This window comes from Nyctibius grandis, chromosome 2, assembly GCF_013368605.1.
Source record: "Nyctibius grandis isolate bNycGra1 chromosome 2, bNycGra1.pri, whole genome shotgun sequence".
NCBI classification, from domain to species: domain Eukaryota; kingdom Metazoa; phylum Chordata; class Aves; order Nyctibiiformes; family Nyctibiidae; genus Nyctibius; species Nyctibius grandis.
In genome coordinates this window covers 82203452-82218501 of record NC_090659.1, presented here as the reverse complement: position 1 = coordinate 82218501, position 15050 = coordinate 82203452, and the positions used below count along the sequence as shown (strand labels likewise).

The following is a 15050-nucleotide window of genomic DNA, read 5'->3' as shown; positions in this document are numbered from 1 at the left end:
TAATATCATTGCTTAACTGCCACAGCGAAAGTTTTTAAAATAGAAGACGAAAATTAAACTCTCACTGACTTGAAAGTTATCCTTCAGTCTAGGACTAAGGAGCGGCATCATTCATCATTAGATTTTCAGTGCTGAACAAGCAATAATCTATGTTTCATAATATTTTATGAAAAAGGTAAAACTTAGCTCGTACACTAACTGTTTTTGCTACATTGTTGTGTATCTGATCTACTCTGCTCACGAATCATCTAGCCTGTTTTTCTGGTCAAAGCGTTTAAAAAAATCTGTTAGTAACACCCATTCTTTAAAGGCTTTGTTTCCAAAGAAAGTAATAAGTTTCTTTATTAACAGTCAGAATCTTCTCTTGTTGACTTATCAGTAAGTAAGGGTTGTGACTCATCGGTCACAAGGATCATGCATTTATCCTGGTGAATAAGCCTTTTAAGCAGTTTCTGATAAAGAAAGAAATTATTACACTATGTTCCCATGACGTTGTTTTAACATACTTTCTCTCAGACAGCTATGGAAAGTGATTAAAATAAAGACAGAAAAAGTGAGAATATTCTTAACGGTTAACAAGGACTTGAATTAATATATAATAAGGGTTATCTTAGTGAAAATGAAAGATTCAGTAAAATTATCTATTAGCAAGTAATTGATTTTTTTTCTATTAACCATAGGTTTTCATCTTAAGAATTTTAAAAGGTATAAAACAAAAGATCTTAAGATTTTTCACTATCATTCCATTGACAGTGATTTCATGACACAACTTTGTCATGTGTAAACCTCCACATGAATCTTACAGTTATTTCTGTGAGATATAGAAAATCACTAGAAATAATAATCTGAGTGAAATTATGAAAATCAGGACTAGCATTTCTAGAACTTTTTCAGAATGAATAGAAAATTATTTTCCTTAAAGTTCATGGAATTTTCACTATTTGTCTTTGAGTAGGCAGAATTTAATTATTGTTATTAGATAATTCATGGTGGTTAGTTGTCTATGTCGAGACAAAGTAAAATAACCTTCATTTCCCCCCAAAAAACAACAAGCCAAAAATATCTTGCTGGGTAAGCAGTTCACTTTATTAAACTTTATGTAACATTTGTTATTCTTAAAACTCTTAAGACGTTTAACTGCATTTATATCCTCTATAAATTTTAATATGTATAGTTCTTTTAAAGACTCACAATAGCTCTGTAAATCTATAGTTCCATGCCTGTACTGCAAATTTCCACCTTGACTGGTGTCAGTGTTTTGGATTACCATTTTTGTCATTAGCATTTAATGCAAATTTACATCCATAAAAAGTTAATTGCACCTCATAATTTAGGAAATATTATTCTATTCAATGTCTTGTACTTAAAATGCAGAGGACAAAATTTAGATGAAGAGAAGCATTGACTTTCACCTTTTGCACTATTTAAAAAACGGTCTTCTGTGCAAAGTAAAATTGCTAAGAGAAATGAAGTATTCAATGAACATTCAAACGCCCCTATTATTATCAGTTTCAGGAATTTAATGACTTAAGTATTCAGATGCCTTTGGAATTCAGCTATCAGTTAAATCTCTTCATGCTTGGACATTGCATACATTATAACTGTTGACAATGCAAGGAAAGGACCCACAGCTTTTCTACAGGCACACAGATTTGGAAATAAATTAATGCTTCTAAGCATTTAATTTTAAAATTAAACTGGTTTAATTTACTTTGTGATGAATTCGAGGGTAGTTTATAACTTACAAGATAAAAAATACTACTAGTTCTATGTTACAGACCAAAGCACTGATAGTGCTACGAATCACAATGTCCACAGAAAAAAAGCTGCAATAAGTTTAGAATAACCAGATATGTGTGTGTATATATATACACATACACACAGGTTCATCATGATATATATGACATATATACATGTATACATGAATATAGACATGCGTCATATATTTGCATTGGTATGTATATATGTGTATTTATGTAGCATTATTCTTTATGGATCAAAAAGAGGGTAATCATGTCTTTGATTTTGGCCAAAATAAATAGAAAGACCCATTTTATTTTTGATTTGGTAGCTGTGATTTTACCTTTTCCCTTTATTATGTATCTCATCAGCTTTTTGACTGATACTTCAGTTTCTCCACAATCTTTTCCTCTGTTAACATTTCTCATTACAGAGAAAATTGCTCTTAAAAATTGCAGAGCTATCCCTGTTTTTTTCCCAGTTAATCTTTTTTTTTCCCTCCCGCTGCCTCATATGTTGGATTCTAGAGCAGTAAGCATGGGAGTGGAAAATCAAGCTGGGTCTAAGAAGCAGGGTGGGTCATTCTCTTTCATTGAAATATAGAAACAGACCTTTGTGCAAACAGATAATGCCATTTGATATTTTTGTCATCAACATCAAAGATATTCTGGGATATTTTATCCTACAACCCCCTAACTTCCCATATTTGCTTTCCACTTCTAATTCTTGAACTTACTCTTTTAGATATTAATTCCTGCACATATCAGTTTCATAACAATCACTTTATAGTCAGGTATTCACCCTGTCTAACCTTAAGCATATCCCTTAGGACCTTAACAATACATTTACATTACATATTTAACTGGTTCAGAACAATGGATTGAAGCCATAACCCACTGTGTAAACCGAGACATGGAAACTCTTTAGGTCCTCTGGGATCATTCATTCTGAGTAGAGTGAGTTCTAGCTACCCTAGGCCTATATGCTAGATAAATAGATGTAAGGCTTTCCAATAAGCAGTGAATATTTTTATAGCATTTATAGCATTTTCACTCAGGCAATTCCAACTGGCAAAATACTCTCTTCCAAGAGGGAAGGAGGAAAAATATGTAACCTGCCCCCACTCTAAGCTGCACAGGAGTTTGTTAGGTAATACCATTCCCTGTTATCCTTCTTCCCGCACTGATCATCTTGCAAATACATGTATAACTCTGGATAGTGAGATCAGTATATTTACAAAGCCAAAGCCCAAAGCTCAAGTCTAGGTTTAACAAACAGTGTAAATCTAGCCTAAAATAGGAGCTTAGACACTCTTTACATAGTTCATGGAAAGGGCAAGACAATTTAGGACACCTACCCGAAAAGATTGTCCTTCTCCCTTAACTATACTGGAAGCATAATTTTCTCTCTGAGGCACTTAAATTGCCTACTTCGGAAAGACAAGCTGAATATCACTCTTTTGTTCGGTTCCTTATTTACTTTTTTTTAAACCACAATTCCACTGGATTTGATATCTAAATTTTAAATTTAAATTTAAAAATTAAATTTAAATTTTAAATTTAGTCTATCATTGATTCCCTGTTTCCTGTCTCCCCCCTCTTCCTTTATGTCATCTATCAAGTTGTGGTGGTGCAGACCACCCCCAAGCTGCGTTGCAATGTCAGGACCAGCCAACATTAATCACAGGTGCAGTGAGTGGTCTGAGACAATAAGGCACTCTCTGATCCTGCCTGCTGGTGCAGTGAGTTGCGACTATCCAGATATAGAGCTGGGACGCCTCTCAGGGTAGATTTCACCACATTCAAGGTAGATTTGCAAGGTAATGCAGATCATCTGCCGATAGATGTCGATGAAGGAAAAAATGAGTAATTCACTATATTTCAATTTTGTGAGGTTTTTAAAGATTATTTGGTCCCAAAATTCACTATAATCTGCAGGAAACATCTTAATCATAACGTAACCTCTATATCTATGTGTGTATGTGTGTGTGTTTGTGTGTCTGCAATTTGATTCAGGAAATTCCGTTGAATCTTTAACTAAGTTGCTGTGTTGATTATAATAGATTGTTGATTATTGATTGATTAAGTATTTCTAGAAAATCATATAATCTAATCTTATGATTTACCATAATAGTGTTAAATCTTATATTGCTGATTTCATGAGGTGATGCAAAATACATAACACCATGTTGAATCAATACCACTGAAATCACTTTATCCAGTTCCATTAGACATAAACCATTAACCAAGTCTAGGACTAGGACTGGATCCAGCCGCACTTAGACTCCTCTCTCAGAAGGAGTTTAGAAAGCAAGAGGGTCCATTCTGAACCTTGCCCTTTTCTCCCTTCCCTATTTTCCCTTTATCCTTTTCATCCCTGATCTCTGTGTAAATCATTCTAGCCCAATCCCAACTCAATTTCTCCTTTGTATGGTTCTCCCACGTACCAAGTAATAGACTGAACCTTGCCATTCGAACATTGTTAAGTTGCGCTTTTACAAATTCATATTAAAAGCACTTTTGCTAATATCTTTGATGGTGATTCTTTAAGTGACCTAAACCTTAATCATTCTCTTCTGCGACACAAGTCTTTTTATGAAGCAATTTTGCACACACTTTTCCCGTTTCTTTGCTGAATTTATAATCCACAATCTGTTTTACATTTTTTTCCTTCTTTGTTCTTTCAGTCTCTTTCTGCCTTCCCTATATGGGTTTTGATTTGGTCTTTCTCAGGTTTCCCCTTCCTCATATTTCATTTGTGCTTTTCACTGCCTTTCTGGCTTCTTATTACTCTTTCATATTCCATACTGCTTTATGGCCTACTTGACAGGGATATTAGAATCACTGTTAGTTGAAATAATAGTTTTGGATCCCACAGTCTGCTCTTTCTTTTTTGTACTTTAGCACCACTTATTCCAAACACTACCACTACCACAGCTTCCACTCATCTTCCCTTGACAGTGCTGCAACTGCCTAACATATGACTTCCTACACTATGTACTTTCACTACAAGGCCTGACAGTTTTCATTTTCTCATTTCTACATATATCAACTTCTACACACATAGTTCTGTTGAAGATTATATGAAGATAGAATAAAGTGAATTGTATTGCCTGGTTGTGACTTTAGTTACAATGAGGTACATCTGAAATTTTTTTTCTGATGTCAACAAAAAGACACCAGTCTAAAGGATGGTGCCTATTTCTAATCTTGTATACAAAATCCATTTCAAACAGCTCTAGCATTATCACTACGTAGATAAAACATAACACATATTTTAGAAAAAAAATGAAAAAAAGATTTCTTACTGCAGATTAATTAATCATTACAAAGGGCATTTACTAAAATAATAACTTTATGGGATTCCTGGAAAAAAATAAGTATTCAAATGAAAAAAAGCAATTAAATTCTATTAGCTAAGCTTCTTACGCAATAAGTATATCATGACTCTTACACAATTCCAAATAAAGAAAAAGAGCACATCTCTACTGCTTTTCAAACAACTTCATTTAATCATTTTCATCATCACCAATAAAATCCCAGTGTATACTTCTTTCCTCATTTTACATGTTAACAAAAAGTGCCAATTTCTGCAATATAAAAATTCAAAAGTTATTCCACACAAAACCAAAAAACCCTCAAGCGGTCAAACGCCTTGTAACACACCCTTTTTTCTCCTGTAGAAAACATACCAGTTTTTCTCCAGTCATAGCCTCAAGATTCCTGGACAGCTTTTCTTAAACTATAAAAGTGTTTTTTAAATCTATTGACCAAAAACATTTGTAGAATCATCAATGTAAAATGATACATATTTTTTGAACTGATCACAAAGGGTTTTTGATCATGGCTCCATCTCTTTTGTCACTGAGAAACGTTTCTTCTCTATCAGGCATTCCCTAATATATATGATATACATAATAGAAAGACTACTTTTTATTTTCAAGTAAACAATATAGCTGCCTTTTGCTTAATTCAAAAAGTAATAAAAAATCCACACCAAACATATATTTCTTTGAGTAGAGAACAGGGATACGATGTGGCTTGATTAATGCTGACAGTGGTATAGATAATACTATTAAAATAACCAAAACCAAAACAAAAAACAACTTATCTGAAAACAGGCTATGGGAAAATATGCCCTCAGTCACGATGAAACTATTGCTACTAATACGCTGTAAAGTCTGTAAGTCCATCACTGACACAGTGTTTATAGCTTTTATTTCCTATCATACTGGATAAATGAAAACACATAATGCTTTGATTAAAAATAAACAATACCTTGATTGATAAATAAAGATGTCCTTTTTCAAAATCAGTGCATACAAACCTGAATTTTGTCACCAACGTATCTAAGTTTCAGGTTTTCTTTCCCTGTTCCTCTGCCTTTTCTTTGTTGTTTTTTTGTTTTCTCAGTACTGTTTTGGTAAATAATAAAAACCTTCCTTATATTCTTATCTAACGTGAACAATGTAATCAGTTATTGCTACTGTTTAGAGTGTTTCAATAGCTTAAAAGTACCGAGTTTTTCATTACAAATGACAGATCTGAAAAATGTGGTGTCTTCTTAAAATATTTTTTTTTCCTTACCTAAGCCATGCCTATGTGTTGACATTGGTGGTAACACAGTCCAAGCCTTGGTCTTTGGATTGTAACATTCAACAGTGTTTAATGTCTTTAAACCATCCCGGCCTCCAATGACAAACAGCTTGTCATCGATGACAGCAACACCAAACTGAAGCCTCCTGCCATTCATCACTCCAGCCTGGATCCATATATTTGTTCTGAGATCATACTTTTCAATAGTTGTAGCACCTGATGAGACATAATAATAGGATAACGTATACAAAAAGTATTCAAAATTGGCATTGGCTCTTTTCTTTTTATTTTTTGCTAAAAATGTCAAAACTTTAATATTATTTTCTGATTACTTCCAACATCTTGACAAATATTTTCCGTTTCTTTAGATAAAGTAGCCCCTGGAATATATATATGGGTGTGTGTATATGTACATATATATATATATATATTACTTTTTTCCTTCCCCAAGAAAAGTGAAAAAAACAAACCCTATATGGCCCCTGTAAAATCAAAGCTGGAATTTCAAATCTGAATAACAGTATACTCTATGATCATTTTTTAAAGTTCAGTGACATAACTATCTAAGATAACTCATCTTGTTACACTTGATTTTAATCTTCCATAAAGCATAAAAAAGGTCTGTGAAATTACATGATATTTTTATCAAAGATTAGAAGTTCTTTTTTAATTTGGGTTCACGTTTTCTTTCTTATTTTAGGTACCCAAGTGTAGTTTTTTTCAAACATGTTTCTGCTGGAAGTACAGAATGTTGTACATACAATCTCAAAAAAAATATTTAAAGAATGTTTCCATATACAGTCAAAACCAGTTCCTTCTAAACCTAGTCATTTGATTTACTTTCACAGATGAACTCAAAAGCTATAAAGAGCATTATGTATAAAATAACTTACCAGTTTATCATGAAAAAAGTCATTAAGAAGCTTCTGCTGTTAAAAGTAACTTATATGTAATATACAAAAAAGAAATAAAAAATGAAGAGTTTATTAACAAAAACAGAGTGTATGGGTTTTCATGGCAAGGTTTTGATAGCGCAGGTGTACAGGGGTGGCTTCTGTGAGAAGCTGCTAGAAGCTTGCCCTGTGTCTGACAGAGCCGCTGGCCAAGGCAGAGGTAATCAGTGATGGTGGTAGTGCCTCTGTGATAACATATTTAAGAAGGGGAAAAAAAAACTGCTGGGGGGAACAGCAATCGGAGAGAGGAGTGAGAATATGTGAGAGAAACAACTCTGCAGACACCAAGCTCAGTGAAGATGGAGGGGGAGGAGGTGCTTCAGGCACCAGAGCAGAGATTCCCCTGTAGCCCGTGGTAAAGACCATGGTGAGGTAGGCTGTCTCCCTGCAGCCCATGGAGGTTAATGGTGGAGCAGATAACCACCTGCAGCCCATGGAGGACCCTATACCGGAGCACGTGGATGCCTGAAGGAGGCTGTGACCCTGCAGAAGACCATGCTGGAGCAGGTTTGCTGGCAGGACTTGTGATACTGTGGGGGACCCACACTGGAGCAGCCTGTTCCTGAAGGACTGCAGCCCATGGAAAGGACCTACACTGGAGCAATTTGTGAAGAACTGCAGCTGTGGGAAGGACTGATGCTGGAGAAGTTTGTGGAGGACCATCTCCCAAGGGAGGGATCCCATGCTGGAGCAAGTGAAGAGTGTGAGGAGTCCTCCCTGTGGAGGAGGAAGGAGCGGCAGAGACAACATGTGAACTGACCACAATCCCTGTAACCCATTCCCCTGAGCTGCTGGGGGAGATAAGGTAGAAAAATTGTGAGTGAAGTTAGGCCTGGGAGGGGTGGGGGAAGGTGTTTTAAGACTTCGTTTTTATTTTCTCATTATCCTACTCTGATTTGATTGTTAATAAATTAAATTAATTTCCCTGAGTTGTCTGTTTTGCCCACGATAGTAATTGGTGAGTGATCTCTCCCTGACCTTATCTCGACCCATGAGCCTTTTGTTGTATTTTCTCTTCTCTGCCCAGATTAGGAGGTGGAGTGATAGAGTGGCTTTGGTGGGCACCTGGCATCCAACCAGAGTCAACCTACCACACAGAGCGATAAAGGAAGCATAATTAACTTAATCAGATTCCAGAAAGTGAAAGAGTAATGCATCCCATTAATTGTAATACGAGTGTGGGAAAGGTTAATTTAAAGCAAAAGACATATATTTAAATAAAAGATGAGTTTAAACTACTCCTTAAGAGAGATATTTGATAATTCATCTGAAATGTAGCTGGTTTATTTTTACATACAAATAACAGTGCTTTATTTCTAAAGTTTAAATATCCCTATAGAAAGGATTAACATAATTATTAACCAACTAACTATTTGGATTACAATAAAAGGTTAGAATTCCATGGGAAATAATTCTTTTAGGATTCATTCATTCTTTGGAACAGAAGAGCAACGAACCAAGTGGAAACAAACATCATGAAAGCAATACTTTTGTTAATTGAACTAAAAAAAGATATAATTTAAATTCAATTTGTGTCTAAGTGTAACAGAGCAGCAATAATGTACAATTCAACTGGATGTATTAAATCCCCTGCTAGTTTTATGAAGCCATAAGATATATGAAGCAATTTTTCCATTTGACTGAGACATATATTTATTTATTTTTTTGCCCCTAATTTAAAATTGAGAACTGTGTAAACGCATTAATCTTTAGGTTATAAAGAACAAAAATACAGATTACTTGATACAGTAGTTTGATGGTGCTGCAGGGAATATTATAATGATGCATATTAATAAAGTTTTGTTATAATGTTTGAAATTTTTTATATGTGGAGTCTATTCATGTTAAAAGCTAGAACTGCAGCATACGAGTTCTGTAAAACTGTCTACTTCCATGGTAAAGAGTACAGTTTAAAAGCTTTGTCATTCTGATTTCAGAAAATCTTACAACAAATACAGTATTCTAATTATGCTCAGCTATGTATTTTCTAATATTGATTAAGTCTGAGTTTGCCACAATGTTTTATTAAATTACATATTGAACATCTAATGCAGTAGTGCCTGAATTCTGTTTATTCAGTAAGGTGCCTTGCTAGTCTGTAATTGTGAGAGACTGAAATGTAAAGTGATTGATTGTCTCAAAGTTCTGCTTGTGGTGCCGGTTTGACTGGTTTGAATCCACAAGCTTCTTGATGCAGCACACCACTCTTCTGCTTATCAATCGCTGACCATTTGTCCAGGCTGAGCAAGCAGCCCACCAAGAATATCCTGTTTACTCTGAGTGATAAGGGAGGCCTAAGGTATGTTAACAGAGCGTGAGAAGTCCACACCGTTGTCAAGACACCGTTGTCAAGATGACAAAACCCACTCCCTTGCCTGCGAGGTATAAAGGAAGACCACTACCGACACACGTGGCCGGACCACCACCAAAAAGACTGAACACCGAAGACAAACAGTGGACCTGCGGGACACCGCTGGATCCTGGGTGGTGACTATCCTATCCTTGACATACTGTCCGTAATCTCAGCCTATTTTTCTTTCTGTCTCTTGGTTCTTTTCCGTATCTTTCTTCCTCTTTCCCAAAATATCGTCATCCACTTATCATTGTCCAAGTAAACTTAGCCCATTGTAAATCAATACCGTGCCTCGTTTGTGCTTTATCTTCATCTCAAGGATTAACTAAGAACCCTTTCATAGGGGAGGGGAATCCTTTGCTGCTCCTGAGTGCACCGGGAGGGAAATGGGGGGGGGGGGGGGGGGGGGGAATTGTTTTTAAGGGGGCTCTTACCCATACGGGTGGGGCTGACCGTGGAGTTTTTAAGTGGGCTCTGACCCGTGCCAGCTGGGCAGGGCTAACCGAGGAGGGCTGCGATCTGATCAGTCGTAGTTAGTGACCCCCCCCCTCTGGTGGAACCTTATTGGTTCTTGACAGTAACAATAGTAGTAACAATAATAATAACAACAACAATAATAATAATAATAATAATAATACAAAGTGGAATAGGTACTGGTTCTATAAAATGGTCTTAGTATCAGGCACATGAATATAATACACTCCAGACTGCAATGAAAACAAGAACAGAAGACGTCTCAAGTTACCATAGCCCTTGGATGAAATCAGCTCATGGATGAATAAGAGATGATTGAATTGGCTAAAATATTATAGCTATCTTGTCAATGGTCAGAAAAGCATACTTTTAGTCTTTTTTAGCTGAATTCTACTTCATGCACCCCAATCATTTCAGTTCCCAGCACCGGAATGCCCATAGACTCTCCAGAGGTGCTAAGATCACATAAAGAAGAACGTGGAAGTGACATCTTTTTAACCCTGTTTGATGACAGTCTTCCTACAGGAAGAATTCTAGGCCTAGAATTTCTTATCAGAAATCATCAGTCACTATAAACTTTTTTAGTACATGTCATCACTGCAACCACGCTAGCTGCATCATTTCGTACCAGTCCTGCATTCTCTAGACTTTTTTTCAAAAAACACTGAGCCAAGTTAAAAATCTCATTCCTTGACTTCAGTGACTCAGCTTGGATGATCAGCCTGCAACTTGTAAAGGGAGTAAAACTCACCAGAACATCTCAACTAATCCAACAGTTGCAGCTGTACACAACAAAGTTTAAACAGAAAATAGCTGTGTAGAAAGCATCTACAGTCTCTCCCCTGTTCCTGCAGTAAACAGTGAAGCAGCTGTGACTTATGCTTATAGCCCCAACCACAAAATGAAGTAACATCTCCTATTCTATTAACACATCAGTCCTGTCATGGAGCAGTTTTAGTACACAGCTAGATATGGGCCTGTCTAAACAAACAAACAAACAAACAAATAAATAAATAATTTTTAAAAAATGGTGCCATGTCCTCACCACGAAGACAGTCAAGCAAATTGAACAGTTCATCCGTAGAGGTTGGGCAGCCTTCATCGTTGAAGGCTTTCAAGACCCAAATGGATATGGTCTGATCTCATAGCTGACCCTCCTTTGAGAAGGAGGTTGGACTAGACACCTCCTGAGGTCCCTTACAACCTGAATTGTCCTGTGACTCTGTGACACAGAGATTTGGATGGAGATTGTGGCCATCAGTTTCTTTTCCTAGCCATAATTAACTTTCAGTAAAAGAAAACCTCATATATGATACAGTTTTATTAAAGATTGTGAAATGAAATACTGTGCACATAAAAGACCATTGCAACCTTCTTCATCTTCCAATATGTCATACATTTCTTGTCATTTATTTACTATTTACATAAACATTTATCTGTGGGAAATATACATAGTCATGAACTAAAACCTTAGCAATTCCTTGCCAGCTTTCCCTCTCAACTGAACTACATGAAGTCCTATTTAACTCGAAGAGAGGAAAATTCACCCCACACATCAGACATTAGTACTGTTTTGAATGTGTTTTCTCAAATTGAATAGGTTATAAGAACATAAACAAAATTGTTTCAGTGAGTATTAAGCCGTTCGTAATTCAAGTCATGGGATTACATTTGGTTTAACAACACAGAGATCATTATTTCTGATTAGGTACTTGTCATGGAAAAAAAAACAAAACAAAACAAAAACCCGTAATTAAAAAAAAAACAACTGTCTTGCCCTAGTGCTGTTCTGTTCTAAACTGCTTTAACTGCAACGGCTTTGCAGAAGTAATATATAAACTGGAAAAATCTTTCAACAAAAAGGTGATGGAACCACTGAAATTTATCATCAACAGAGTTTTTAGGATATCTTTAATTGGAGATTATCGAGAATGAACATATTTCCATCATACTACACTTAATCCTACAACATAGGGGATCTGGATACATGAATTTAGATTCCTCTTACAGCTCTACAGCCCGTGATTCCTTAAATTTACCCTAGATGAAGTCAATGAGAATTATACTAAAGTTGCTTGCACTTTAAGCCTACTTCTTATGATGTTTGGATTATTCTTCGTTCCCATACAAACAGAGAAGTACCGGGACAGATTAGATTAAAAAAGGGAACTACCTTCTACCTTTCCTAGGAAGAAAACTGAACAATTATTTCTGACAAAGCAATAGATTCTTTAGTTCCACTGATTTTATCTTGAAAGTAAAAGGATTTTCTGCACCTAGGAGAGGAGAAGAGGTAAAATCCTGATTAAGTCCAACAGGATTTTACTAGACAAATCAGTTTAGCTACTTAAGTGTCAGGTCCTCTGGGTACAAAAAATCAATAACATATTGGAATATTGATTTTTTCAGCCATCATATATTTTTATGGTTTGCATATATTTCAGAAGTAAAGTATTATTACACTGACAAATGTTAACATCACAAAAATGCTAAGAACTAATTTACTTGCTCTGAAACAGAACAAAAGCAGAAACTCTAATGTATCACTCTGAGAACTTACAGACCTCATTTGCTAAGTGAACGACAATGGGACAGTCAGGACAACAAGCACAATCTGTCTATGAAAATCTTGCTTTAAAGACTTTCTGTTAAAGATTGGAATCTTTATATTATTCATATTAAATATTTAATGATGCTAATACAGTGAAATAAATAATGCATAGCCTCTTTCAAAAAAATGCACAGATTCAGTACAGTGCTTAAATCATCTCTTCTAGCTATAGCTCTTTGTTTAGGTATATTCTCTACATTATTCTTGATTTCCTGAAACCTATTGATTGTATCATCTTCTGCATCATTGTTGATGGGCATGTCATTAACCTCATTATCAATAAGGGCATTGCTTCGTCTTGATGACAACAGCTTTGAGCTAGTTTTGCTGAACACTCTTGTCACTGAGTGAAGATTGTTTTGAAAATATGTTGTTTTTCCTCATTTTTATGTATCCTAATTCAGATGGGCAGCAATGTCATTCTCAGTTTCTCTCACAGTCTTTTCTGCTGATTCCGTAATGACCTGAAACACTTGTCTTGTGGTAAGGCTTCTGGAGCTAAATAATTCACAAACATCAAGTTTTTTGGTAAATATTTTGCAATTCTGTTTTAACAAACATTTAAGCAACTGATTATGTTTTATGACTTCAGGTAGCAGCCCTGCCATTGCCAGGAGCCTAAGCAGATCAAATCCAGCTAAGCCTCTAATACCAGCTCCATTGAAATGTGGCCACAGCTTCTACCAGCTGCTGTACAGACAGCCCTCTCGTGTCCAGAAAGCCCCTGCAGTAGTCCTGTCATACTGTCAGGAAAAGATTTCAAGAAAATGAGAGCTGCTTTGTGAATTGCAGTGTGCACTCCACTGTAGTAGGACATCAGACATTTGTCGGGTAGAGCCTGAGAGCAAGAAAGTGACAGTGAGGTGAAATGCAACTTCAAAATGGAGGTATACCATTTCAATCCATCAGTTCGCATCACTGGCTAGCATCACTACATTTTCTTATCAGGTGTTCACATGCAGGCAGGTGAGAATTTGAACTTGAATGTGAGCATGAGTTCAAGTTAATAGTCTATATATACACATATGTTTATATATAATGCATACATTTTATATAGAGATACTTGCATATATTTTTAAACATACATGCCAATTTTTCATATGTAAATAAAACAGGGAAAGTAAAATAGAATACTTACCATGTTTGTCTATCTTTGTCTATCTATTTTAGGGATAAATAAATTAAATAATATAATAACAGGGAATATAAGAGTTCCTAAAAGAGAATGTCATAAGAGCAATTCCTGATTGCGATTTTTTTCTTCCAAAATTGACAGTGGGTGTTGATGTCTAGTCCCTGAGATAATGGAGTGACTAGAGCTATCAAAATAAGATAAACAGGCAGAAAAGGAGTGATTCATCAATCCAACCGACTGTCAAATTGCAGCAGAACACTGCAACAAAAGCTCACTGTACAAAGTTTTAGGAAAGTGTACTAGTCATAAATACATCCTTAAACACATAATAAAATGCCAAATCATAGTCTTTGTCATCATGGATGAAAGTATAACTTGTTTTCTTCAAAACTTTGGATAATAAAAGAGTAGTAGGGCAGTAAACACAGACTGCAAGTGTACCTACATGAGTAAAAACAACGTAAGAACTTCAGACAAATATGAAATATGAGAGGTATTCCATCGTTTTACTGTGGAGGACATTTTTCCATATATATTTTCAATAAGGGACACCCACTGACTTTAGGCAGTCAGTGGTATTATAAGTATTACAGGATTATGCAGGTCAAAGTGATTACGATAGACATCTATCTTTATCAAAATTAATCAGTAAGTAATTAAGAGTAAATTATGAGTCACATTAAACTTAACCTTTGTATGTACTTCAATTTTTTTATTGATGTTCCATCTCCCTACTTGTCAGTAGAAAGTTGAAGTAATTTTAGTCCCTTCTTCATCTTTAAATATGTTGCTTTCTTTTTTTTTTGTTTTTAGAAGAAATCATGTCCTTTTCTCGGTTGTCATGTCAACTACCATACTTGTTCTTTACAAACTGATAAAATATTTACATGACTAGAAAAAGAAAAAATAAGCAAGTCCCTTATTAAACTAGTATATCAGAAAGAAAGCAGGAAACTGAAAACATTACTGAAACAGAGAGACCATAAGTGGTCTAACTTTTCTACAGGTCATAAAGGGTCTATAATTTTCTAACCAACTTTAGAATCTTTTTTCTCTGTGTAGACTTTTCACAGTAACATACATATATATATATATATGAGATCATAGGAGTCTTTTCCTAGTACAGCTAAATACCTTAGGCACACATAACAGTGATAGTTCTGTTGGAGGCCTCGTTCTGTTAGATTAG

The 15050-nt window shown here is 35.4% G+C and overlaps 1 protein-coding gene across 2 annotated transcripts in view; it reads right to left on the bottom strand.

Moving 5' to 3' along the window:
- KLHL1 (kelch like family member 1) overlaps positions 1-15050 on the bottom strand; it is a 264468-nt gene that overhangs the window by 38402 nt on the left and 211016 nt on the right. For both annotated transcript variants that reach the window (XM_068423667.1, XM_068423675.1), the window contains one exon: positions 6327-6551. In XM_068423667.1, the coding sequence (XP_068279768.1) occupies positions 6327-6551 (225 nt within the window). The remainder of the gene's footprint in view (positions 1-6326; positions 6552-15050) is intronic.